This window comes from Furipterus horrens, unplaced genomic scaffold (assembly GCF_987537825.1).
Source record: "Furipterus horrens unplaced genomic scaffold, mFurHor1.1.pri manual_scaffold_5, whole genome shotgun sequence".
NCBI lineage: Eukaryota > Metazoa > Chordata > Mammalia > Chiroptera > Furipteridae > Furipterus > Furipterus horrens.
In genome coordinates this window covers 12357670-12385495 of record NW_028327175.1, presented here as the reverse complement: position 1 = coordinate 12385495, position 27826 = coordinate 12357670, and the positions used below count along the sequence as shown (strand labels likewise).

General features: G+C 42.8%; 1 protein-coding gene across 2 annotated transcripts; it reads right to left on the bottom strand.

The window, feature by feature from the left end:
* Positions 1–2205: 2205 nt before the first annotated feature.
* On the bottom strand, positions 2206–18320 carry C1QTNF3 (C1q and TNF related 3). Of its 2 annotated transcripts, none has more exons than XM_090278885.1 (6): positions 17888–18320; positions 12701–12812; positions 8286–8440; positions 6517–6646; positions 4989–5088; positions 2206–4208 (listed from the first exon to the last, which is right to left on the bottom strand). In XM_090278885.1, the coding sequence occupies exons 1-6, from the start codon at positions 18203–18205 to the stop codon at positions 4049–4051; spliced, it is 975 nt and encodes a 324-aa protein (XP_090135011.1). In that variant the 5' UTR covers positions 18206–18320; the 3' UTR covers positions 2206–4048. The 2 variants fall into 2 exon arrangements, with proteins under 2 accessions (XP_090135011.1, XP_090135012.1); XM_090278886.1 differs by having other exon boundaries at positions 18107–18320.
* Between the last annotated feature and the right edge of the window lie 9506 nt (positions 18321–27826).

Here is a 27826-nt window from a genome sequence, read left to right as displayed (position 1 = left end):
GTGATTTAGGAACTGTGTCAGGAGCCAGAGTCAGAGACAAAAAAGTAAAATAAAAGATGCTTCTAGTGCTCTTAATGCTTAGAAAATCACAAGAGCTTTAGGAACTGGAGTCACTCCAGTTAATGTTAAAAGATTCTCCTAGCACCCCTATTTAAAAAGGTTTTATGAGCTTAGGGTCAGGAACTTGGGGTAGAGACCAAGTTATTTATAATGGGAAAAAAAAAACCAATGAAACAGCAAAAATGGAAAAGGTTAAATAAATTAATCCTTAACAACATTTGAGAGTGTGCTTAATATGTTAAGGCAAACCATAGCAAGATACAAAAATATATAAAAAATGTAATGTCAAATGATTTGTTCTATTACTATGTTCCTAAAAATAAAAATCATAAAGATACGCAGGAAAAGACTGACATAAAAACTTCCAAATGCTAATATTATGTTTGGTGAGATGATGAAGTTTTATACTAAATGCTTTTGTGTATTTTATAAAATTTCTACGGTATTTTTTATAATCGGAAAAGAACAAAAATATATTTTTAAAAGTAACACTCCAAACATAATAAAGCATGACATTGTCTCTAGCCAGAAAATACTACTTTTTCCACAGCTCTCTCATGCTGTGAGCTGGGTATTGTTTCTTTTTCCTGTGAATCTCTAGCCCTTTGCCTTCTGTGGCTCTTAAAACATTCTTCTTTGCATTATACATCCCTGCACTTACCCTCTTTTGCCTATCTTCCTCCATTGGGTTTGTTCAACAGAAACTTTTAAGACCAAAAGTTTTCCTGAAAGAAAGGCTTTATTGAGCTGTACACTGGCCAGAAAAAGCAGCAGGCTGTGGGACATATATTCTAAATCACCAGCAACAGGGCTAGATGGAGCACACAAACGTCCACTGTCCTGGAGTTAACAGGGCTCTTTTGTACAATGTGCTTGGGGAAGAGAGATTGAAGTTGCTTTGAAAGGGTTTACATTGACCGTAGATAAGGAGGTGGAGAAAGAGGAATCAAAGAAATTCTGGCATAGATGAATAGTCTGAAAGGAAGAAGTATTTGATGCTTCTGTGTTGCTTGTGGGCAACAGTCTGGAAAGTTCACGCATAAGCAGGATCTTGTGGCATCTGGTGGACAGCTGTTCTTTCCAGATAACTGCTTGGAAGTTGACTCGGTTTCAACACACATTCAGGAATGCCAGAGGTCTTTTGCTGGTTTCAGCCCCTGACTGTTTACTGGTGAACTCTTGCCTCTTCCTCCCACCCTCCAGCCTGCTGTAATTTAATTTAGGACGTCTCAGAATTTTCCTCTTGGCAGGTTAAAAACTCATGGAAGGTGATAATTGCACCTCAAATGCTGAGTAGCTCCTGGAATAAATAGCACAGTGTCCTTGTACAAAGTAGATGTTTTATCAACTCCAGCCATGCCCTTTGCAGTCTACATTTGATTATTTTATCCTCTCCTTACCTGTTTTTTACTTCAGCCTTTGTTCACAGTTTGCTCAGTGAAATTCCTTTGATATGATCTCTTTGTTGTTCCAAGTTCAGATGTATCCCTTTCTACACTGAAACCCTGCCCAACCTGATCATTCTGTGGAGCAGCTCAGCACTGTGCAGATTGCAGCTCTGCAGCCAGCAGAAACCCACAGGCTCGTTTATGGAGTTTGCCTTCGCTTGGGTTTAGAATTTAAAAGCAGGTTGCTTAACTGATACCTTTGAATTTCCTGTGACGCCTACCTGCTATCTCCTAGACTTTCAAATTTAATCCTGGTGATGGGTCAAACTGCGAAACGTGGATAATTATCTTGGCCTTCTCCCACCCTCCTTACTAATCACTCTTCATCACACCCGGGACTTACTTGCAAGCCCCAAGTGCTTTCCACCGGCCGAAACCAAACCTTGGTGAAAACTCAAATTTAGGCATCGGCATAGAAAGACTGGGTTGTGATGAAGAGCCCTTCCCCTTCAAGATACTCAGATTTCATTAAAGGTACTCTAAACATCAATGTCTTCAAAACTCAGAAGGTTGAAGTTATAGCATGAAATAACGGGAAAGGGGAGTTGTTGGTGGACGAGTGACCTTGCTCTGTACCCACACAATTGATTGTATGACTTCACATCATCTGCATGAAAATATTTTAACTTTGTGTTAACAAATCATAGTGACTTGCAATTGTTGACTATTCAACTTTATTAAGAACATTATAAAACAGTACATTTAACAGAAGTGTGTTTATTTCTCACATAAAGTTTATTACATTTTTCTTGCCTCCATTTGATCTAAAGCCAGGCGAATATCTTCCTCTTGGTACTTTAGTTGTAGGTATGTTCTTTAGATACGGAATTCTTCTGGACAGCATGCAACACCCAAATACCTATGGCCAACGCACTTTTACAGAATATTGATGACCTCTGATAATGATAAACTTAAACTTCATGATCCCACCACCCAGAAGAAGGAGCAAGAGGTGGGGGACATACACAAAAATCACAAAAACACTACCAGTCAAGCACATTATAGCTAATAACCATTCACTTTTAAATAGCATTGCATGTGGATTCAGGAAGAGTTTTAAAATATTTGCAAATGGGAAGAAAAGGGTCAAAGGCTGAACTGAGCCTGAAACGCAGTTAGCTCATAGGGCAGCCCTAATTGATTTTCTCTGCCTCCAGCGCTAGAGGGGTAATCAATACAAGTGAACCCATAGTTTAAAAGCCTCTGTGGAGATTCAGTTTGTAACAAAATAAATTAAGGGCTCATTATTTCTAAGGGACTTTATTATATGACATTTTTCAGAAAGGCATCTCTAGTACATTTTAAATATGAGTCAACCTCAAGTTAAACACATATTCCAATGATGCTTTCTTTGCTTTACATAAACCAATTTTAGGTACTGTCTCTGGGTATTATCTTCAGATAGTATCTATGGTGAATTCTTATCAATATTGGTTTGGTGACTACTCCTTAGAGAATAGATGTTGGGGGCAACGATAGGCAAAAGTCAAGTGGAACAGCTGCTCTAAATGTAATCAAAAAAGTCATTTTTATTTTAGAAAGGTTAAAAGATTTTATTGTATGTCTCCAAAGTAGAATTCCCTTACATTTTGTAACCATTAGTTTGACTGAATATAACTGAGTCTACAGATCCTTCAGCATGACTTGTCAGTGTGTGTAAAGTTTATTAGGGCAATTCTAAATGGAGAGAAAGAAGGTTATTATATTCATATGATGTGGACCTAAACTCATCTCAGCTGGTTCTGCAGGTCAGCATTGACAAAGATCTATTGTACTCTGAGAAACACAGTGGAAAAGAGTCAGTCTCAAAAACCAGATCTGGTTAACCCAATTCTGAATCATGAGAAAACCCTATTTTGAAAAATACAAACTATTAGAAGCTAGAATTTAATAACAGCAGGATCCTTATTTAAAAAGGATGAGTCAATTATTTGTGTACATTGTGAATACTTTTGCTATCTAAAAGCTATCAGGAATTCCTAAAAAAAAAAAATCTATACTTTATTCATGAATATTGACCCACTGGATCAAAGTGTTACTTCCCAGTCTAGGCTTTACAAATGTTTTCTGTACCTCAGTCTTGGCAAGTGTCCCTATTCTTGCCCAGCCCCATCATAATCACTGTGTCCTATTTGCTGAAAAGTTATAATGATGAACCCAAAACCTCAGGGGTCCCTGAAAGCTGCTATTCAGTTAAAAACAGAGCCACCAAAACTCTTTGCAAATGACTTCTCTAATGAGAACAATTACTCCCAATCTGTATCAAGAGGGGAATTCTCTTTTAGGTGCCCAGGGTAGTGATAAAGGTGGTAAGTATATGAGCCAAGGTCACTTGAGAAAACTGTTTTGTATTTTCATCTTCTGAGCCCATGAGTCATCCCACATTATTGCTGTTATCTGTAGCATGACTAGCAATGTAACCACAATACATTTTTAAAAAATACAATATGTAGAACCCTCAACTCCAATGTTCCTCAGATCATAACAATACCAGTTCACCTACAATTCTTCCCCAAAGTGGAGCTGGTCTATTCATATATTTACTTAGTTTCAAAGAGCAGGAATCCTGCAAAGGTAGAGAAGCGCTGGTGGTCCCCATGAAGAGCGCCATTGCCCATTCTCAGCCAGACCTCGTCTCCTTTGGCCAGCTTCAGCACTGCGTGGTTGCTGGACGTATCTGACTTCCCCTTTGTTTCATAGCTGGGAAGGAGAAAAAGGCACCGACGGCTTACTCTTTGCAGTAGACAGCCTGCTCTTTACCAAAATCTGTCCTTCCCTTCCTTCTCAACTCTCATGCATTAGGTAGACTCCTGTGATTAAGTTCTTTCAGTGACATGTGAACAGAAATAACACGTGCCACTTCAAGAATTGGCCGGTCCTCACAAGTCATCAAAAATATCAGGGAAATGAGAACAGTCCCAAAGTTTTTCATAGATAACTCACCACCAGCTTCATCATGGGGAAGGTGTTGGCTCTCTGCCTCTTTCCCACACCCTAAGCTGACATCTGAGCAAGTGTAAATATTTTTTCCAAAGAAGCCCTCGGTGCCAGGTTGCTAGGATAAATACCAGAGCAGAAGCACAGCCAAAGAGAAGAACCTCTCCCAACTCTCAACCTACCAGCCCACAGGGTTGATACAGAAGGCTGCCAATGGGGCTAACTCTAAGCAAAGGGCGTGGGAGAGTAGAAAAACAGAAGAGAAAGGCGAAAGAGAAAAGAGAAAATGAGTTAAGAAAATAACATTAGTTATGGGGAGTGTTGGTAGTAATTAGCTCAAGGCCTCTTGACCTGTTTATACTCAAGTTCATCAGGTTTATTTCTTCCCAATGATATAATCTGGCCATATATTGGTATGGGAGTTCTCAGTGATGACAGGGTCCACAGCAGGCTCTGTTGATTCTATATGGTCCCCTGGCATTGGCTGTCCTTTGAGCAAACATGGTGGCATGGATGTTACCTATGATAGAAAAGACCACCCACCTGTACATGCTGAAGACTGTATTTCCATTGTGCATGAGGTACACATACACTTCCTCCACATCCTCGTGCTTCATCATGCTGAAGGTGAAGAAATACACACCTGAAAAAGGCAGGTGTTTATTCACATTTATATTAGTATATGGTGTATTCAGGGCCATGAGGTAGCAGGAAGGTATGCCACATGACTTCACATTTCTCTTGTTGATGTTCTGTGGTATGTAGGTTCTTCTTGGTCCTTGTTTGTGTGAGTGACCCTTTGTCTGCTCTCACCTTCAAACTGCTTTAAATTTTTTGACACAGTATTGATTTATAGATAGGGAAGTGTTTGTGTGTGTGTGTGTGTGTGTGTGTGTGTGTGTCTGAGCATGCGCACATACCCAGGTTAATATAAAAACACACACAAACATCACAGTAGCAATGAGTATATCTAGTACCCAGATCTTGGTTTCTAAATACTATTCTCCAATAAAAGGGAAAGGGCTCCTTGGAAAAGTGAGTGTTTCCAAAGCTGGGACAGGGGAAAATGCAAGATGAGCCTGAAGCAGCTTGTGGTGCTAGAAAGTAAGGAAGTTGTGGGGGACTGATTAATGGTTCTCAAATATGCCCATGTCCTGAAGTCCCCAGCATCTGTAAATGTTACCTTGTGTGGCAGAAGGGACTGTGCAGGTATCATTAAGTTCAGAATCTTGAGATGGGGAGGTTATCCTGGGTTATTCAGGTGGCCCAGGGTAATCACCTTGCCCTTATAAGAGAGCCAAAAAGATCAGAATCTGCAAGGAGCTGGTGGTGTGACAATATAAGCAGAGATTAAAGTGGCTTGGCCAAGAGACGGGATGCTGGCAGCCTCTACAGACTAGAATAGGCATGTCCCTGGAGCTTCTAGAAGAACCAGCACTGCCTATACCTTGACTTTCGCCCAGTTGGCCTGATTTGGGACTTCTAAGCTCCAGAACTGTAAAAGAATAACTTTATGTTTTAAGCTCCTTAGCTTGTACTTTGTTACAGTAACAATGGGAAATGAATACAGAAGTGCTTAAGAACTTTTTTTAATGCTTAAATCGTTTTAAAAGGATCAGGCCCTCCTGGGGATGGTGGCAAGGAGAGAAGGGGATGGTGGCAAGGAGAGAAGAGTGTTATGACACATTTAAACTGTGAGAATTCTGATCTAAGAACTTTCAAAGTCGGGGATAACTATGCCCTCTTAGAGATAATTTGATTCAGTTCAAATCAGAGACAGAAATCTTAGTAACCATGGCCATCATTTTGAAAGCGTTTTTGTCTTTTCAGATTCTAATTTATTTACTTTGAAATGCAACAGAAACCTATATATGAGCTGCTTGTTTTGACCAGAATTGGAAACAATTCTCAATTTCCTTAATGTCTTCCATTCCTTGTTTCCTCCCCCTTCCTTCCTTCCCTCTTTTTCCTTTCTTCCCTCCCTCCACGGTCCCTCATTCTTCCACTTTCTGTCTTCCTTCTTGATTGCTAGATTGATTAATTCAGTCATTCACTTGTTTTTACATCTCACCTGATACCGGGGCCCCAAATCTACCAGTCATGACATCAAAGAAGTTTCCAATGTTGGTCTCAACACTGCTGAAGATAATGCCACTGTTCTGGTTGGTGAAGTGTGTTGCCAGAGAGGCCATGAATGCAATCTACAGGAAGAGTTGGGGATTAATTAATAGGCAATTTATTTTAAAGAAGTAAAGTTTTCATACAAGTGAGTTTATTTCAACAACGTTTGTAACAACAAGATGGGAACTCACTTAAACATTAATCTATGAAGAATGAGTTAAATAAATCATGGGAATTTCTAACATTTTAATGTGATGTAGCCATTAAAATGATCACATATATTAACAGTTCTTCTGAACATGTGTTTCAAAGAACGTTAGAATTTAAAATGCTTTCTGAAATGTTAAAACTCTATTACCAAACCATAGTGGGAAAATTTGGGTGAAACCTTCCACTTACACCTATTAAATGCACATCAGCACATCAAGGATCTGCGAAGACCTTAGCCAGGGTATAGTCACTCACAGGTTTGGCATTAGAGTTTCCAGCTTTGAGAATGTTTATCATCCGTTTTATCAGGTACCTTTAAGATAGCCAAGTGGCATCTGTCTCCTTTTCTTTGTAAATTTATACCATCAAATGGCTCCCAGGTTGCTAAAACTATTAAGCAACATTCATTAAGAAGTTATGAAACCACAAAAAGCAGTGAGAGTAGCAAACTGGACCTACAGTTTACAAGGCCCAGAAAAATGATGCAATTCACCCATGGTCAAATGGCCAACTGTCTGTGCCCAAATAAAAGGGAAAGTTTTCCCCCATGGATCTTTCAGACAAGAGTTGCTTTATATTCTAGTTCTTTAAAAATCTCTCATATTACTGTACATTTCCTCAATTACTTTATTTTAACCACAAGGTACTGTTTCAGGAAGACATACCAGCTGGAAACAACTTTAACAAAGAATGCTAATTTTCAGTGTTCATAGGAGTCCCTTGGAAGCATGGATTTTAAAAATATTAGCCAAAAACAATTCAGATTTAGTCATTTTCTTGGTGGCTTATCTTCACATTTTCAAGTTTTAGATGTTATTGGTAGCAAAAAAAATATTGCAGATCATTTAAAAGAGAAATAAAAAACAAATAGGTGCTTGGGCTTGGGATCCAATGTCTAACTATAGCCTCATAAGTAAATTTTTAAAACTTTAAGATGAAATATATATGATCTGGTCTGGAAATCTGTGGGTGGATAACAAAATAAAATGTCTCTGAAATGTGATAAAGAAGATATTAATGAAAAACGTTTAAATAAAAATCGTTCCATAAAAATCTGAGTTGATAGAAAACAATATTTGTACATTAATATGTGATTCAAATATGTAAATGTGAGAAAATTAATAGATAAATGGACTGTTCAAATGCCTACTTAATATTTTATGAATCCAGACATTTATATATTCAAGTTGCCAAAAACCTTTTTAATTAGCATATCTTCAAATTTGGAAAATGGGAAGTGAGCTGATATTCAGGGTTGCCTTGTATTTGGTCTGTTGAGGGAGTTGAATTTCATCCTTCAAAAATGTTTCTTCTCCTTAAGAATGATTGCAAAGCAGTCTGAACAACATAGACCTATATAAGCATCCTGTGCTTGGGACGAACAAATGGAGACTCAGGTTGACTCAGCATTGCTGAGTGCTTGAAGGAGCCCTCCAGCCTTCTGATTCCTGGACCCTGATGCTCAGGACAATTTAGAAGTCAACTGGAGACGTGCTGAGGATGATTTACCTGCAGTTCTGGTGGAATCCCCGGGTAGCCCTTTTCTCCTTTGGGGCCATGCTGTCCCCTCTCCCCTCGTGGACCCAGGTCACCTTTGTCTCCTTTCTCACCTTTGGCCCCTTCATGCCCAGTGGCTCCGTTATTGCCATTGTTTCCATGGTTTCCTTAAACAACCAGACATCATCACATGAGAAAGCGCCATCATTCATACCACCAATTTTTATACAAACACAGCCCCCAATGTACAAACTCAATTGTGAAAGGGAACCATTTGAAATAATCCCAAGTATAGCCATAGAGGCACCATCAGATGGGATTTCTTTTAAACGGAACATTGAAAACAGCCTTAGATGCTCTTAAGGCTCCAAAGTCTATTATCCTTATCAAGCAAGACTTGGATTTAAAAAAAAAAAAAATGTGCAGAAGACTGATCATCAAAGCAACATTTATAATAGCAAAGATTAGAAACCACCTAAATGTCTACCATATCTGAAGGGCTAAATGTTTTTTTAAATTATACAATTAGGAAACAAACGAACAAAAAAAGAATGCTAAACAAAAATATCTAATAGCATTAATAATATTCATTATATTTTTAGAGATAAGGTTATGAATCAATAAAGATAGCATAGGGACTTCCGGCCAAGATGAAGGCCTAGAGAGACACACTGGGTCTCCCTCCACAACTAAGAAGGAATACAACTACCTCAAAACTAGAGACAACCAGAAATTCCAGAAAATCAAGCTGCATGGAAATCCAACAAATAAAGATAAAAAGAATAAATACTAATCCAGACAGGTAGGAGGGGTAGAGCCGGGGCAGAGAGGATGCTGTGTGGTGGTGGCAGCAGCAGGCCAGTAGAAAGCAGTCACATGTTTTAAAAAGTGGGGAGGACATACGGGGAGTGTTCCCACCTCCTGACCAGACCGCGCAGCTCATGGTCCCAGCACCGGAGAAAATCATGCCTCGTTGCTTCTGATTGTGCAGACCAGTGGGGGTTGGGGTGAGGGCAGAAACTGCCCGTCTCTCAGCAGAGTCCTCTTGTTTAAAGGGCCCCCACGGTCCTAGAATGTCCGCAAACCCACCCACTCTGGAAACGACGGCCAGGGAAACAGCTAGAGAGGCGCCAGTCCCATATGGAAGTGGGAGAAGTGCCTGGAAAAGGGAAAAGTGCTGAGCAAGTGGCATTGTTCCCTCTCTGACCCCTCCCCCTCTTATAGTGCCACAACGTGCTGAAACACGCCACCCTGTACTGACGAATTCCTAAGGTTTCACCCCTTACAATGTAACAGGTGTGACAGCTCTACCTAAGACACAGAGGCAAACAAACACAGGAGCTGTCAAGACGAGGAGACAGAGAAGTATGGCCCAAAAGGGGGAACAGATTAAGGTTCCAGTGGGAGAACTAAGCAACAAGGAGAGAGCCAACCTAACAGATGCAGAATTCAAAATAATGGAGATAAAGATGCTCACAGGCTTGACAGATATGCTTGAGTACAGCAAATGCATAAGGGAAAAAGTGAAGGCTTTGCTAAGTGAAACAAAGGAAAATCCACACAAAACCAATGGTGAAGGGAAGAAAATTGGGGTTCAAATCAATGATTTGGAACATAAGGAAGAAAAAACAGTCAACTAGTACAGAATGAGGAAACAAGAATTGAAAAAAAGTGAGCAGAGGCTTAAGAACCTCTGGGACAACTTTAAACATGCCAACATCCGAAGCATAGGGGTGCCAGAAGGAGAAGAGGAAGAGCAAGAAATTGAAACTTTATGTGAAAAAATAATGAAGGAAAACTTCCCAAATTTTGCAAAGGAAATAGACATACAAGTCCAGGAAGAACAGAGAGTTCCTATAAAGCTAAACACAAAGAGGATCACACCAAGACACATCATAATTAAAATGCCAAAGGTTAAAGATAAAGAGGGACTCTTAAAAGCAGCAAGAGAAAAACAGAGAGTTGCCTACAAAGGTGTTCTTACAAAACTATCAGCTGATTTGTCAAAAGACACTTTGCAGGCCATAAGGGACTGGCAAGAAGTATTCAAGGTGATGAAAAGCAAGGACCTACAACCAAGATTACTCTATCCAGCAAAGCTATTATTTAGAATGGAAGGGCAGATGAAGTGCTTCCAGACAAGATAAGCAAAAAGAGTTCATCATCACCAAGCCATTATTATATGAAATACTTATTTAAGAAAAAGATCAAACCTATGAACACTAAAATGACAACAAACTCACAACTATCAACAACGGAATCTAAAAAATAAAAACAAAATCCAACTAAGCAAACCAGAATAGGAACAGAATTATAGATATGGGGATTATTTGGAGGGTTATCAGCTGGGAGGGGGAAGGAGGAGAAATGGGGAAATGGTGCAGGGATTAAGAAGCATAACTGGTTGGTACAAAATAGACAGGGGGAAGTTAATAATAATATAGGAAAGGGTAAAGCCAAAGTACTTATATGCATGACCCATGGACATGAACTAAGGTGGGGTGGAATTGCTGGGGGAAGGGGGGTACTGGGCAAAGGGGAAAAAATTGGAACTACTATAACAACATAATCAATAAAATATACTTTAAAAAAAAGAAGTATAAATTGGTTGATACAAAATAGACAGGAGGATATTAAGAATAGTATAGGAAATGAAAGAGCCGAAGAACTTATATGCATGACCCCTGGACATGAAATAAGGGAGGGGATTTCTGGAGGGAAATCGGGTACCAGGAAGAGAGGAGCAAAGGGGGTAAATTGGGACAATTGTAATAGCAAAATCAATAAAATATATTTAAAACAAAAAACAAAAAATAAAGATAGCATAATGCCCTATGCAGATATATACGCACACACCCAGTATCATGCATATATGTGTGTGTTATATCCAACTTGGGAAAAAAGTCTAGAACAAATTGCATAAAAATATTTACAGTGTTGTTTTCTAAATGGATGAAACGAGTGATTTCTGTGTCATTAGACATATTTTTCTGTCCTTTTGAAGTTTTCTAAAAAGCACATGTAAAATCCTTGATAAAAAAATTATTATTTTTTTATAATTTTGAAAAGATTTGGATAAGAATTTCAACATTTCATTTTGCCACTCTGGGACAATTTCTATACCTCTCTCTCTCTTTTTTTTTTATATTTGTTGCATTTCAGGCCCTTTTGCTCTTTATTTTGCTTGCTACCTTTGGTCTCACTGAGCTTGTAATCCTTCCAGATGGATGAACTTTGACTTTGTTTACAGGTTAATGAGTAATGACAAAACTGTTCCCTATGGGAAACATTTAGGCAAGGCCAGTCTGTCCTGTCACTTCAGATGAGTTTAGACCTGAGAAGATTTTAGAAGGGTCTTAATATCTCCTACCTCTGACTGCTGCACCTGCTGCCTGCTGCCCTTGATAGTCAATGACATTGCTTCCAAGCCAGACATCACAGTTTAAAGTCTAATGGGGCACTTTCTAATTTTAAATTTGGTTACATTTGAGAAACCACTGAAATATATTTAAAAAATTAAACCTCATTTGATAGAGATTGCTATCAATGGAGTAAATCAAGCAAGTACAATATTGTGGGGGGGGGCGGGGTGCAGTATAAATAGTAATGAAAAAAAATTGAAAATAGAAAACAGCTTTACAAAACAGAACAAAAAAAAAAAAAAGAGGACTTTCATCAAACCCTTTCCTTGGCTGACCCAGGACACTAACTAGCAAGTTGTCCAAATCCCACAGGCCTGGCAGAGCACTTCTAGAGCAGGATGGTAGGATGGTGGGTCTGGAGGGGCACAGCGGTGGGGATCAGCGGAGGGGCACAGCATTCCCCCGCCACTGCACGGTGCAGGAGAGCAAAAATGTTCCCATGAGCCCAGCAGAGGCATAAAAGTCAACTGAGATAGCTGAACGTGACAGACCCTGAGGCCGGGGGAGGAGAAAGTGAGCCGAACCGGGAATCTGATGCAAGAGTAAGCAGCTCAGTGAATGGCACCGTGGAGAAACCTGTAACCCAGGCCAGTAAACCCTCCTGTCCTTCACACCCTCACTTCATAAATCCCCTGGAAGCCTGACAGAGAGCATCGCATGAACCACACTGTGGCTGAAACACCGAACCAAGTGTACGGCCCCCTTAACATCAGGGAGTTCCACGCTCCATGATGCGAACAGTCTCGGGCCTGTGAACCTGGTGGCCCAGCGCTCCTCGTGCCTGTGGGACATCCTTCAAGCGGAACGGACAATGACCATGACAGAGGCTGTGCTGCTGTTCCACCTCAACTGTCTCTACAAACCCGGCCTGCCGGCCTCCCTCCCAGGTTTCCCACGCGTACACCTGGGACCACTCACACCCATCTCAGATGGTTTGGGACCCCCCAGCTCCTGTCTGGCACCGTCTGCTTTAGGCCGGCAGCGGTACGTCTCACCCGTCCTTACCTGGAATGCCAGGGGCGCCGGGAGGTCCAGGCGGCCCTTGGAGGCCTCGGAAGCTGTAATCTCCATGGCAACACTTGCTGCAGTCTGGGGGCAGTTCTCCCGTGGGTGGAGACTTGAAAAAGATAGAAAGAGAAGCTTCAGGGCAAGGTAATTGGGACTTTTGGATTTCCTCTGGCCTTGTTCCCTAGGTAAATTTAACCCCAAACAGCCCACAACAACATCAGAAAAGATGGTGTGGGATGGGGATGTCAACGGCAAAGGAGTCAGGGGTAACTGAGGTGAACCAAGGTCAAAGGGAAAAGGCAACAGGAGAGCCAACAGAAGAACATACTCTTTGGGAAGGAGTGTGAGTTGGGGCAGTATTTCTGAGTATTTTTCTGTTGGGACTGATGACAGCAGAAGAGGAAACTCCAGAAACATCCCCTTCTTTCCAAACTGCCAGGACCCTCCCATGTAGCTAGATTGAGTTAGATGACCCTCAAATAAGAATGATCAACTTCAAACATAGTGATTAGGACTGTATTCATGACAGTGGGTTAAGAGTTCTTAGAAATTCTCAATGGTAGCTCTAGCTTTTTAAACAGCCACACCATACTTAACTGGCTTTAGGAAAACAAGGACGTGAACTACTCAGTAGTCCAATACGTTCTTACGAATTATCTTATTTTAAGTTTGGTTTCACTGAGAAACCACTCAAAAGTTCTCTGTTTTTTTAAAATTAAGGTTCAGCCCTGGCTGGTGTGGCTCAGTGGATTGAGTGCTGGCCTGCAAACCAAAAGGTAATTGGTTCGATTCCATACAGATCGATGTATCTTTCGCATATTGATGTTTCTCTCCCTTTCTTTCTCCCTCTCTTCTCCTCTTTCTAAAAGTAAATAAAATCTTTAAAAAAAATTAAACTTCAGTTAATAAATGTTAACATCAATGGTGGTAAGTCAGAGAAGTTTCTTCTCTATTTTAAAACAAACTTAACTTCTTCTTAATAAATATTTAACATGATATATTATTTTATATTCCACTTCAAAATTAAAAATGATTATTACATTGTTTGAACAAATATTTAATGAGCATGTAATGGATACTAAATGCATTCAAACATGTTATTGATTAAATGCTTATTTATTTAAAGATAAATTCCTAAAATTTATGCTTTCACTTCAAGGAGTTAGAGAGAGTTACAGCTGCTTATAAAATTTGAAATCTCTTCTAAAATGGCAACTTGCCTCTTAATTATAACATGCAAAATGCTTGTGGAAACATTCCTAGACACCAACTGTAATTCAGTCATTTCTTGAAAACAGCATATTGTCATTAAGGAATTCACTTTGAAAAGGAAAGGAAGGAGGGAACAAGGAAAGCAGAGAGAGGGAGAAAGAGAGGGAGAGACAGAGGGAGGAAGAGAGAATATAAAGTCCACATTTTCTCTATCATTAGAAATTCAAGCAGAAAAGTGGATCAAGGCTTTTCATTGCTGTTCATTTAGACTTCATTTTTTAAAAATAAAAAATGCACTTGGATATTTTCCTTACTCTCTCATTTCTTTTTCCTAAAGGTTTCCACCAGGCTATTCCAAGAAAATGCAGAACAGTGTCTGTGGTCCCGTAACAGCTCAGAGCTGCGATTTAGAGCTAACTCTTAGCCTGGTCTTCAGTCTATGAGACTCAATTATGGGCAGGTATGAGAATCTATGGAAACCTTTTGTAAAACTAGTGGAGGGAAAGAAAATCATCAAAAGTCATTGGCCTGAGACCAGGGCTTTCAGACACTTGGAAAATCAGGTGCCACAGCACTGCCCCACCTTCCAATCCAAAGATGCAATCTGAGAAGTAGTTCATAATTTCCTGGTATGATCTTGTGAATGTGAAAATACAGCTCTTTAAGCTTCAAGAAATCCAGTGCCCGTAATGGATTTTCGAGAAGATGGGAGTGGAAGGAGGTGATTTCCTGAAGTGGAACATTTAAGAGTAAAATTGAAATACTGAGACATTAAAGTGTCAGAAAGATGACTGGCCTGGAACCTGAATTCCCCTCTCAGTTCTGTGTGTCTCCAGGGACGTCTCTTTCTCCCAGATAGCATTTTTTTCTTGTCTCCTACATTAGAAGATGGAGTGAGATGATCATAGATTTTTTTTCCCAGCTCTGAGATGCAAACAAAGATACACAGGTCTTTCCCAATGCCTCAAATAATGACTCAGAAAGATTTTGTTTTTAAAGTCTAGTATCTAGGCATGAAAAGTTAAGTCCAGGAGTTGAGGTTGCCAAGTACCAGAGCTGACTAGGACTGGGGTGCATGCCAGAGCTCCCTCGAGTACTTTGAGAGCATAGAGCTGCCACCGAAGTGGGGAGGGACTTCCAGTTACTACTAGTTGGGCACCTCCCGAGAACCCTCAACAACAATTCAGGTGTTCTTCCCTCTGGCCGGGCCTCTCAGTGCAGTCAAATGCAACAATGTTTGTGAGTCTTTTGATGGACTCAGAATAAGATGGACAGCATGTGTTAATTCAGATGTTTTCTCCTAGGTAAAAGAGAATTAAGTAGTCACTGTGTTTCACCCTCTTAAGTTTATCAACCCTTTTCCCAAAATTAGGTCAAGTTTGAACACCAAGAGAATGCAAATGGGCACTGTGGGAGGAAGAAGGTGTCTCTAAGACCAGTTGTGTCTGTTTTGTAGATAGAGACCTAGGAGCAGCTACTCAGAATTCCGCTCTGCTGTTAATAAGTAACTTCTAGGATAGGAAGTCCATAGCTCCTTGTGTAACCTAAGGAAGAGGGAAGAGAAAGGAGAAGATGGGAAGCGGGAAGAGAGAGAGTCAGGTGTTCAGAATGAGAAAGGGAGACTAATAAAGGTGAATGATGAAGAGCTAAAGAGACGAAAATGCCAGGAAAAGGGAGTCCAGGTCTGCTCACCCCCCATCTCTGCCCAGTCTAATCCATCATGGACCCCATGGGCAGAGTCATCTTCCTAGAACACAAGTACAATCACCTCACTGCGCTGCTATGAACAAACAAACAAAACTTATTTAAGCTCCTTAACTGGCCAACAGCATCCTCCAGCCCGGCCCTAAAATTATCCCACGTCTTCGTCTCACAGCTCAGGAGCTCTCTCAAGGCTGCTCGCTGTTGTAGATTTTTTAAAATTTCTTCCAGGAAGAGCCATCCTTTTGTCTCATCTTTGAGACCCAGCTCAGCGGCCACTTTTTCCACAACTGCCTTTCACACATTAACTTGGTCACATGGTATTTAATTATTTGTTCGTTTATCTCCATTGGAATCCTTTAGAACTGATCAGAGATGAGCTTGGGCGTATTTATGCCCATCCTAGAGCTTGGTACATAGTTGAAGCACAGAAAATGACTGGTGACAGAATGAATAAGGAGAAAGGAAAATTAAAATAAAAGAAGAGGGGTGGGGGAAGTGGGGAAAAGAGGAAGAACACAGTACAATTCTAAATTCAATGTGGGTCTACGTATCCATTGGCAGAAAAGTTGTTTACAAAATGTCCAGAATATTGATGACTGAATTTCCTCGATATCTCATGTTGGGGGTTGTTTGGAAATACATTAGGAAACCAGGGGAGTTTGAAAGCCCCCCTTCCCCCCGACTTGACTTCAAAAATAGCCAGGGAGTGGCTTCTTGCCCCCCTCATTTGATTTCAGCATTCTAGATGCCTCGGGCGACTAGGAGGTGGGGTGGAGTAGGCGTTAATTCGGATTTCAGTGGCCTGCTCGTGTCAGTTGCCAAGAAATAATGACCAATAACAGTCTACATCTGCTTTCTGCTGCTTCTAGGGGCTCACACTGCCAAGACTAGGGAGCATCCAGCAAAGATCCCAGCTATTGAAAGTCCAGATCAAGGCTTGGACAAAGGTGAATATATCTTCTCCACTATGGAAAACACAGCTTAGCATCAGTCACCTTTGAGCCAGAAGGCAGTCAGACAAAAGGACAACCTCTAAAGGCAGCTTTCAAAATAGGGATTGCATTTAAAGGTTAACATTTCTTCTGTGGCTCCTTAAGGAAGCATATATATATATATATATATATATATATATATATTTTTTTTTTTTTTTTTTTTTTTTTTTTTTGCACAGCCCCACAGAACTGTGCAGTTTGAAGTCCCAGGTTAGTTCCAGAGCTACAAATGATTCTGCGTGTGGTCTTGGTCCCAAACTTCTTCATCGGTGGTAGAAGGGGTTTAGATTTCAACCATGTGCTTTTCCAGGGCCTATTCAAATGCAACAAAGCAGTCAATTCTTGTAGGAAAACCTGTATATTCAAATATTATATAATTCAAAGTAACGCTCCTTGCCCCTCATCTGATTTCAGATGCTTGATACCTAGAAGGTAAATCAAAACTATCTCTTCCTTATGTTGCTCACCTGAAAGCAATGTAATGTTGTATGTCAATTATATCGCAATTTAAAATGTTTAAATAATTTTAAAATTACATTTACAAAACTTGTTCTTAATGTTTAAAATAAATTGCGTTTCACCGATATGCCGTTCACTACACTGAAAATTGAACTCACTCCCATGCTACCCCGAAAGAGTTAAATGTGTTCCCTTACTGCTGAGCTTATACTCTGAGAAACTAATCACATCCTCTGCGGTTATCAGGCATTAAATCATGCAATAAGGTTTACATTTTAAATATACACAGTCTTTGTTTTAACTCTTTGGTCTTTTTTTAGACAGGCTGGACGCCCCCTAGACTGCTGTAAATCAGAGCAACAGGCCTGGTAAAATACCACAGTAAAATCTCAAATCAAAGGGAAAAACTCAAAGGACAGCTTCTCCCTGCTGGGAAGGATTAAGAAAATCCAGCTCTCTGATGATCTGCAAATGATTATGCACAGCCAGGGGCCCGGTGAGTAGGTCAGCACTCCCCTGTCCATACAACAGAGGAAAGAAGCCAAGTCATAGCCTAGCAGGAAGCTCCGGGTCCCTACCGTACTTTGTGAAGGGGCTACACTGCCTCTCTTTATCCCAGCCAAGCTCTGCTGGTTTTCTAACAGAGACCTCCCAGTCCCCCTCGTAGCACAGAGCAATCCAAAATGAGACCCACAAGCAGCTCAGCAAATTTCTCCCAAAAACATTCACCCCCAGAATCATAGCTGAAACAAAGAGCAAGAACAGGCAAACTCACGACACTTCCACAAGTAAACCCTTAGAAGAGAATTCTGAGTACCTGGCCCCAGAATGGGGTGATCTGGGCTAGGTCATCTACCTCGGGGTGCAGTAGCTCATCTGGTCTCAGGGGCTTAAGGTCTGCAGAAGTGTTATTATCCACAGTCCCAGTTTTAGGGTGGCTCCGCTCTCTGACTTTCTCCCTCCTGGAGCCACTGTGGACGGTCTGCTGGTGGCTTTGCACTATTCGCGCCACCACTTTATTAGCTCTTCCGCTCACCTCCATGTAGTCATCTTGACTCAGGCAAAGCGGGAGGAAAAATAAAGCCAGCAGAGGCCAGCAGATCAGCTGCCCCGGCATGGTTCTCCACAGGGCCATGGAGCCTCCTGGAGAAGACGGCCGGGGCTCCAGGCGCCGTGGTCTCCTCGGGCAAGTGCCAGGGCTGGAGGCGCGTGCTGCAGCCGGCCAGGCGGTTTTATACTTCGGCGTGTAATAAATAAGGCTGCAGGCATGCCAGAGGGAAAGCAGAACAGCCCATTCATCACCTCCCCACATCACAGGCAAAACGGATTTGTGTGCACGGCCCCGGTGGCTGGGGCTCATAGACGTCACACCTTGGCACGTTTTTGCTAAAGTGTGAACGGAACATATGCAACCAGCTGGAAACGGGGAGCTTGTGTCCAGTGGCTTGCTTTCGTGACGAGACGTGGGAAGGCTGTGCTTCTGCCGTGTGAGATGCCTTTTGGAAAAGCCTTCCCTGGGGCTTGCCAGGAAATCCGGGCTTAAATGCATCCTTTCTGTCTGAAATAGCAGTGGGAGCCCATTCCGGGCCATCGAGAGAGCTCCTGCACTCTCTCAGAAAAGTTAGCATTTTCCCCTGTGGTCGAGCTCATTTCTTCCTCCCAGACACCAGCAGCAGAAGGCAATTGGGTGTCCAAACCATGGGGCTGGATTCAGATGCAGAGTTTCTGGGTTTAGCAAATGCATTTCCCTGTCCTAGCAAATGCATTTTCCCTGAGTTTGCAAAAGCCAAAATTAAGTCAAAGTTAACCAAGTTGCTTGTCAGATGAAGACAGAACAGCCTGCTTTGTGTGCAAAGAAGATCATCTCTGGCGACTACTCTTCCTTCTGACATATTCTTGATTTAAATCATACAAAAGGAAAGCTGCAAACCAAAGACACTGCTCCACGTACATCAGAAGGGAGAGGATTGCTTGCTACCCTTTTATTAATTTGGCTGAAAAGCAAGTGGACTTTCCTAACCTCTTTGCGATAATAAATCAGGAGAATTTATATGTTTGTCATTAAAAATGGCTTCTCTATACATATTTCATTTAATACCCCTCATTCACCCACTCACTAAGAAGTCACTGGCCCTGCCCCGGGAGAATTGAAGAGACCCTGGGACTTACAGGGGGCGGGGGATGAATGACAAGTGTCATGTGCCACATGGGACAAGGGGGCACTGTCAGAAAGCCCGAGTTCCGAGAAGCCAGGCCTAAGGATGACGGGACAGCACAGCTGGAGAGAAGGAGGGGGTGAGAGGGCCGCTCACAGCTGCCCTCCTCACTCAGCAGAGGGACCTGAGAACCAAAGCCATCTCCTGACACAAGTGGTGTCAATTCTGCTAGTGCCAGACAGCTGCCTCCAGAGCCCCTATTCACGCCCTGAAAGGATCTGATGCTGGCGGTGGAATGAGAGGGCGAGAAGTATTCTGTACAAGAGAAGCTCTCCAGATCACAGATGTAGGGGCCTTGGGAGTCGTGCGGATTGGAAGCAGGCAGTTCCCATCTGGTGGGATCTACGTTGCGCTGCCAGCCCCGCTCCCTAAGGCTACCCTTAGTTGTTCAAAATCTCCCCCCTGGAGGGTGTCTGTGTTCTGTGCCAAGCACCCTGAGCAAATACCCCTGGGATGTGGGGCGGGGGTAGCACATCAAGCTATCTGGCATGAACTCTTAGTAGAGACAGGAAGGATAGCACCCAGGTCCTGTGAACAAATCGGTGGATGGATGATTGCTATGGGAGAAAAGGCCCAGAGCAATGTGTGGGCGGGGAGGCTCCCTCACCAGGGAAGCCTGGAAGCAGATTTTCAGGGTGACCACAAAGCAAGGAATGGCTCGAAATCTGGGTGACCTAATTCACACGTTTTCGAAGAGCTGTCTCTGGCAGCTCCGGCCGCCTGGACCGTCTGGCTAAGTGGCTACAAGTCAACCTCTTCTGCCTTTCAACTACATGAAGACTTTCCATTGGTGTTTTCAACCCTTTCATCTATTCTAGTGGTTCTCTATCTTGGCCACATAATTAAAACAACCAGGGAACTTCTAAATATATCCCTCTCTGGATTCCATCCCAGACCCATTGAATCAGAATCTCTAGTGGGACCTGGGCACCCACAGCTTTTAAAACCTTCATCGACAAGATTCTAATGTGCAGCCGGAGTTGGAGATCACTCACCCAACTTAACAAGAGCAAATAATAACATCTATAATTTTTTGAGCACTTACCACACTGCCAGCCAAGGACTTCTTTGCTTCAGCTCACTGACTTTTCTCAGTAAACCTATCATCCCCATCTTATAGATAAGGAAACAGAGGCTCAGAGAGGTAAGGTGACTTCTCTGGTATAACACAGCTGGGAAGGGGTCATCGGGACTTGTCTCTATCTGTCCTCTTGCCTTCCTCCAGAGAAGCAGGGGAAGACCAATGACAGGCTGACCACAGACAGAAGGCCAGCTCATAGCTCAGGAGGCCTGCCTGCTGGAATCTGAGGTCAGAGAGTTGCAAGTTGAACTGTATCACCCAAAACGATGCTGAAGTCCTAGCCCCCAGCACTTGTGAGAATGACCTTATTTGGAAATAAAGTCTTTGTAGGTGACTGTGTTAAGATGAGGTTGTGAGGGTGGGCTCTAACCAGATATGACTGTGTTTTTATAATGAGGAAAACTTTGGACACAGAGACAGGCACAGGGAGATCGCATCACCATGTGGGGATGAAAGGAGGGATCAGGGTGATGCAGCGACAAGCCAAGGAATGCTGGAGATAGCCGGCCCATGACCAGAACCGCGCAGGAGGGCATGGAGCAGGTTCCCGCACACAGGCTTCAGAAGGTTGCAGCTCTGCTGACGCCTTGACCTCAGGCATCCAGCCTCCAGAACTATGAGACAGTCAATGCCTGTACTGAAGCCATCTCATTTGTTTCACTTTGTTATAGCAGCCCCAGCAAACCAATACAGCAAGTGTGTAGGGAAGCTTGAAACAACTCCAGCCGAGGAGAGAGCAGTCTTCAAAGATTAAGCCAACTGTTCCGGTTCATGAACAGAGTGTAGCACACCTGACCCAGAGAAGACTCCCCAGCCTCTTGGTACAAGTCCTTTTCTCTTCCTCGAGTACCTTCTCATTCAATGCATTTGAAACCTTGGCTTATTATCAAATCTTACTTGGGGTTGTCATTTTATACAGACTCTGGCAATGTCCCTTGTCTGAAGAAGTGAATTGGAGTTGGGCATAATTCCTTGCCTGTGGGCTGAGTATTCAAAACACCCAGAATTGGGAGTCCCATGTGTGCGCCCCTGTTTCTGTCTGTGAAAGCCACAGAAGATGCCTGGGGACACCTGTCTGCTGAGATGCAGGGGGCTGCCACTGACCTTGCTTGTTCAGCCAGCCCCCAAAGTGCAGACAGGGTGTTGGCACCTCTGCTGCACACGGGGCACACGAATACGTGCGCCAAGTCAGCTTCATGAATTAGCTCTGCCAGTCGGAGGCAAATATTTGTTTAGCTTTATAAAGACAGCCCTTATGTGATGGGCGGGTGCCCTGTGGCCTCCCCCAGGGTGCTCCACTGTGGCTCTGGCAGAAAGGCGATCAGCTGTGGTCTAGCAAGGGACAGGGAAGAACTGTGTGGGATTGAACATGCCTTTATATCAGCGCCAACTTAAAGGGCAGCGAAAGAAGACGCCCGTTCGCATGATTTTCAGTCGCGGAATGTGACCACCTCTCTCTACCCCTGCCCACTGAAAGAGCTTCTCAAATCAAGGCTTGAGCCCTTTGATCTAAATAACTTAAAAGTTTATTAAAACACAAATAAAAGTAAACTACTCCCCGAGATGCGCTAGGTTAACTGTATCAGTCATTGATGTAGAAGTCTTTTTCAGAGAAGTTTTAGTTGGAGGAGAATTAAAAGAAAGGAGCATGTTTATTCAGAAAAGGGATATTGTCTTTCAATATTAGCTATTGCCATTTAAAGGAAAGTATTTTCACATGTGGCACCAATAGGAGGCGAAATGAGAGCAAGAACATGAGATGGCTTGGCCGGCTGGTCAGGGTGCCATCACCGGGTGGGATTACCCAGGTTAGGGTCTGACCCTCATTAGGCACGTGCAGGAAGCAAACTGCCCGTGTCCCAGGGCCAGAAGAAGGCTGAGACTGAGGTATAAAAACTGCATTCAAGTGAAAAATATAACTCTTAAGCGGACTAGACATGTTTTATATGTGTACTAAACAACAAATTCTCCCTGTAGGAATTCTGTGTGAGAAGACAATTCTAATCAGAGTGATGCGTGGTAAACAGGAATGTGTGTGTGTGTGTGTGTGTGTGCACATATGTGATGGAATTTGTTTGGTAATAGAGTATTAATTGCTGGTATCATCAAGCATTGGTGTCAGTCAGGTTCCAGACAGAAAAACAGAAAACACCTCAGGTATTTCACCTGAGAGAATTTAATAGAAGGAATGGCTTGATCACAGAGCTAGTGACTGCAGGAAGCAAGCTGGGCGTTGAGAGGGAAGAGAATTTAGAAGCTGGAAGAAGGGGCCCTGCAGAGCTGGGACTCAGATGGCTGAGGACAGGTCACTGCTCAGCAAGAGCTGGCAGCTTTGTCAGGGTGCCATGAGGCTGAGTCTGGGAATACAGAAAGACGCTGGCCTGGAACCAGCTACAGCCAGCAGAGGGAAGGGCCATTGCTCAGACGACACAAAAAGAGCAAGCAAAAGGCACAAGTGTCTGCTGGGGTCCCCCTACTTTCCAGAACCCCCTTCTGGTTGACAAAGGAGAAAAGTAAGCTTCGGAGCCCCAGTCCCGGTCCCAGTGTCACAAGGCAGAGCTTCGAAGGCTGCAGCGGAGCTGAGAGGCCACAGTGTAGCTGTTGTAACCTGATGCGACAGTCTGCTCTGTCGGTGTGCTCCTGCCTCTGGGAACAGGTCCTCAGGGTCCAGGGACAACACTTAAGATACCTCATCCAGGTGCATCTGTCGGAATTCTCCTTTTATAAACTGTATGCACTTCTTCTCCACTTTTCCTAATAATTTCTTTCTTCAGACAGAGGACAACGCAGGTGCACAAAACCTTCCCTGCTTCCCCCTGGAGACTGCACCCAGGACACCTGCATTAGATTTAGAGTGTTCATAGATGACCTTTTGAGTCACTCCCTTCCAGGTGACTTGCCAGCCACACAGTGGACACTAACATAATGACCTTCCCCTAGACCAGTCTGCTCAACCCCATTTTCCTCCTTCAAAAACTGAGGTTCAGTGATGGAGGCCGAATGAGCTTGATCCGGACCCTGGAAAAGCCTGAGGCAGAACACCTCTGGCACTGGGGCACCCTGTCCCCATGCCAGCCTCCCGGTCATTAGACAAAGCAAACTGCATTCACATAATGAAGACGAGACAAATGTTGTTTTCTCAGAGATCTTGCTGAGCTATGAAGTGAGATCCTTTCAAGCTAATCCTCAAAATGGGAGATTGTTGTTTATCAGGGCTGCAGTATTAGTCAGGGTTTTCCAGAGAAACAGAACCAGTAGGAGGTATGGGGGGGGGCGGTTTACTTTAAGGAATTTTCTCATGAGCCTACAGAGGCTGTCCAGTCTGAAACCACAAGTAAGCCAGCAGTTGGTGTTACAGTCAGAGTCTGAATGAAGGTGATGTGGGGCCAGAATTCCTCTCTCTTCAGGGACCTCAGTCTTTTCTCTTCAGGACTTCAACTGATTGGATGAGGCCCACCCACATCCTTAAAAGTTTTTTCACAGCAACCCCTAGACTGATATTTGATCAAACAACTGGGCACCAAAGCCTAGCCAAGTTGACCCATGAAATTAACCATCACAGGTCTCATTGTGAAAAGTGAATTGATATCCCAGGACAGCTGGGTACATTTGGTAACTATAAAGAATAATTCAGTAATAGTGGAGAGTAGTAGATGATTTTCTTATCCTGAAATATTCCAGAGAGGATGAAATAAGGACTTTGGGACAGGCCTATGGAGATCACATCACTATCCCTGCCCCTGGTTTCCTTAAGCTCGGCCTTCCTTAGGCTCCCAGGGATTTCCCCGTCCCAGTCAGACACTTCCTTCCATTGCCCATTAATCCTCATCTGTTTCTCTTTCCTGGTCACTATCTCCATCCTAAAAAGCTCTCTCTGGTGCTTGAAGTCTAACTTCATGAAGTTTTTCCAGGCTTATTCAGATAACACAACAGTGGGTTCTTTCTCTTTATTAAAAAGATTTTATTTAGTTAGTTTTTAGAGAGAGAGGAGGGGAAAGAGGAAGCAAGGGAGAGAAACATCGATGTGAGAGAGAAACATTGATTGATTGCCTCTCACACACCCCAACTGGGGACTGAGCCTGCAACCCAGGCATGTGCCTTGACCAGGAATCAAACCAATGACCTTTCAGTTTACAGAATGACACTCAACCAACTGAGCCACACCAGTCAGGGCCACAGTAAGTTCTCTTGCTGATATGATACATGTCTGAACTATTCACTTAGTGCTTAGCATCATGACCACAGAAAATACTGTTTGAGGCCCAAGAACTATTGTTCCCTTTCTTCCTTGTAACAGAATTTGATTTTGCTCTTCTTTCTAAAGAAGTGAGTCCCAGTTGCAGGGATTAAATCATGATTGGTGTCATCTTTTGCCCGTGATTATTTTGTATATGGACGCTGACATAACACAATGTAAAAGAAATCTTCACCATTACTTGGGGCAGGGACTTCTTGCTCTTCAAAGGGGACATTAAGAAAGGAAATGTAGGACTTCCAGCCAAGATGGAGGCCTAGACAGACATGCTGAATCTCCCTCCACAACTAAGAAGGAACGCAACTACCTCAAAACTAGAGACAACCAGAAGTTCCAGAAAATCGAGCTGCATGGAAGTCCAGCACACAAAGATATAAAGAAGAAATATTCATCCAGACAGGTAGAAGGGGCGGAGAGGACACGGTGTGGTGGCAGCAGCAGCGGCGGCAGCAGCAGGCTTACGGAAAGCGAAGTCACATGTTTTAAAAAGTCAGGAGGGTCACATGGGGAGCACTCCAAGCAGCAGACCAGACTGCGCAGCTTATGGTCCCAGCACAGGGGACAATAAAACCTCATTGCTTCTGACTGTGCAAACCAGTGGGGGTTGGGGCGGAGGCAGAAACTGCAGTCTCTCAGCAGAGTCCGCTCGTTTAAAGGGCTCCCATGGTCCTAAAAGGTCTGCAGACCCACCCACTCTGGGAATGATGGCCAAGGAAACAGCTAGAGAGGCTCCAGGCCCATACAAAAGTGGGAGAACTACCTGGAAAAGGGGCAAGTGCCGATCAAGTGGCATTGTTCCCTCTCAGACCCCTCCCCCACATACAGCACCACAATGCGGTGAAACGGGTCACCCTGTACTGATGAATACCTAAGGCTCTGCCCCTTAACACATAAAAGGAGTGACAGCTCTACCTAAGACACAGAGGCAAACAAATACTGGAGCCTGTCAGAATGAGGAGACAGAGAAGTGTGGCACAAAAGAGGGAATGGATCAAGGTTCCAATGGTAGAACTAAACGACGAGGAGATAGCCAACCTAACAGACACAGAGTTCGAAACACTGGTGATAAAGATGGTCACGGGCTTGACAGATAGGCTTAAGTATGGCAAACACATAAGGGAAGAAGTGAAGGCTATGCTAAATGAAACGAAGAAAAATGCACACAAAATCGATGGTGAAGGGAAGGAAACTGGGGTTCAGATCAATGATTTAGAACATAAGGGAGAAAAAAAACAGTCAACCAGTACAGAATGAGGAAACAAAAATTGAAAAAAGTTAGGAGAGGCTTAGGAACCTCTGGGACAACTTTAAACATACCAACAACTGAACCATAGGAGTGCCAGAAGGAAAAGAGGAAGAGCAAGAAATTGGAAGCTTATGTGAGAAAATAATGGAGGAAAACTCCCCAAATTTGGTGAAGGAAATAGACTAACAAGTCCAGGAAGCACAAAGAGTCCCAAACAAGCTAGACCCAAAAAGGACCACACTAAGATGCATCATAATTAAAATGCCAAAGGTTAAAGATAAAGAGAGACTCTTAAAAGCATCAAGAGAAAAGCAGAGATTTGCCTACAAAGGGGTGCCTATAAGACTATCAGCTGATTTCTCAAAAGGAACTTTGGAGGCAAGACGGGACTGGCAAGAGATATTCAATGTGATGAAAAGCAAGGTCCTACAACCAAGATTACCCTATCCATCAAAGCTATCATTTAGAATGGAAAGCAGATAAAGTGCTTCCCAGACAAGGTAAAGCTAAAGGAGCTCATCTTTACCAAGCTATTATTATATGAAATATCAAAGGGACTTAAGAAAAAGAAGATCAAAATTATGAACATTAAAATGACAACAAACTCACAACTATCAATGACTGAATCTAAAAAATAAAAACAAAATCCAACTAAGCAAACCAGAATAGGAACAGAATTATAGATATGGGGATCATTTGGAGGGTTATCAGCTGGGAGGGGGAAGGGGGAGAAATGGGGAAATGGTGCAAGGACTAAGAAGCATAATTGGCTGGTACAAAATAGACAGGGGGAAGTTAAGAGTAATATAGGAAAGGGTGAAGCCAAAGAACTTATATGCACGACCCATGGACATGAACTAAGGGGGGTAGGATTGCCAGAGGGAAGGGGGGTACTGGGAAGAGGGGAGTAAATGGGGAAAAAATGGGACTACTGTAACAACATAATCAACAACATATACTTAAAAAAATAAAAAATAATAAAAATTTTTTAAAAAAAGAAGTATACCTTTTTGGTCTTCCACTTAATATTGTCCTGTTTATATATGCAAATGGCATAACTGAAAGATGTTAAAGGAACTTGTCCTGATTGGCATCCATGAGGCATTTAGTATTTAATTTCAAACTACTCAAACATCTTGCTCTGTGAGATAATACATTTGTATTGTGTATGCCTTTGATAAGCAATACTGCCTTTATTGTGTCATTACTTAATAACTGTCTACATACGTGTCTTCTCTTTTCAACTAGATTGAAGAGCCTTGAGGGAAACAATAATGCTATGTGTATTACTGTGCAGAGCCTTATCCTGCCACTTGCTCATTGCAAACACTCCCAGATGCCTCCTAGTAGTGCAATAAGTAAGTGAAAAGTACACACCAAATAAATAGATTGTACAGACTAATTAGTCAAACCGTGCTGAGCTCAGGGAGTTAGAGGGCTGGAAATCCTTCCCCCATGTGGGTGTCCCCAGGTGCCTCCTGCACCTGTCAGTCACTCTTTCCTCAGGGAAGCCTTCCACGACTTTTCTTAGCAGAAACAGTGTCCTGTATTTCCACTGCATGGTTCTCTTCCTAGATCTTTTCCAGCCTCCTTTGCCATTCAGTTGGGACCAGGTGGACGGACAGATGGGTGATAAATGGAGGAATGGGTGGATGTCAGAGGGATGGGTGACAGGTGGAAGGATGGACAGATGGACACATGAATTTTGGCTTTGGCTTCAGACCCAACCTCAGTTTGAGTCCCAACTCCTCAACTTTCTAGCTAGGTTGCCTCACCATTTTAAGCCCCAGTTTCCTCCTCAGTAAAATGAGGCTACGGATATCCATTTCATTATGGCGGTTACGAAGATTAAAAGAGATAGTTGTACAGTAAGTCCCTCTCTTCCCAGCACAGTGCCTGGCTCTCACTACCTATCATAGTGCAGGGACGGGGGGATAAGGGTGGAGTTGGAAAAAAGC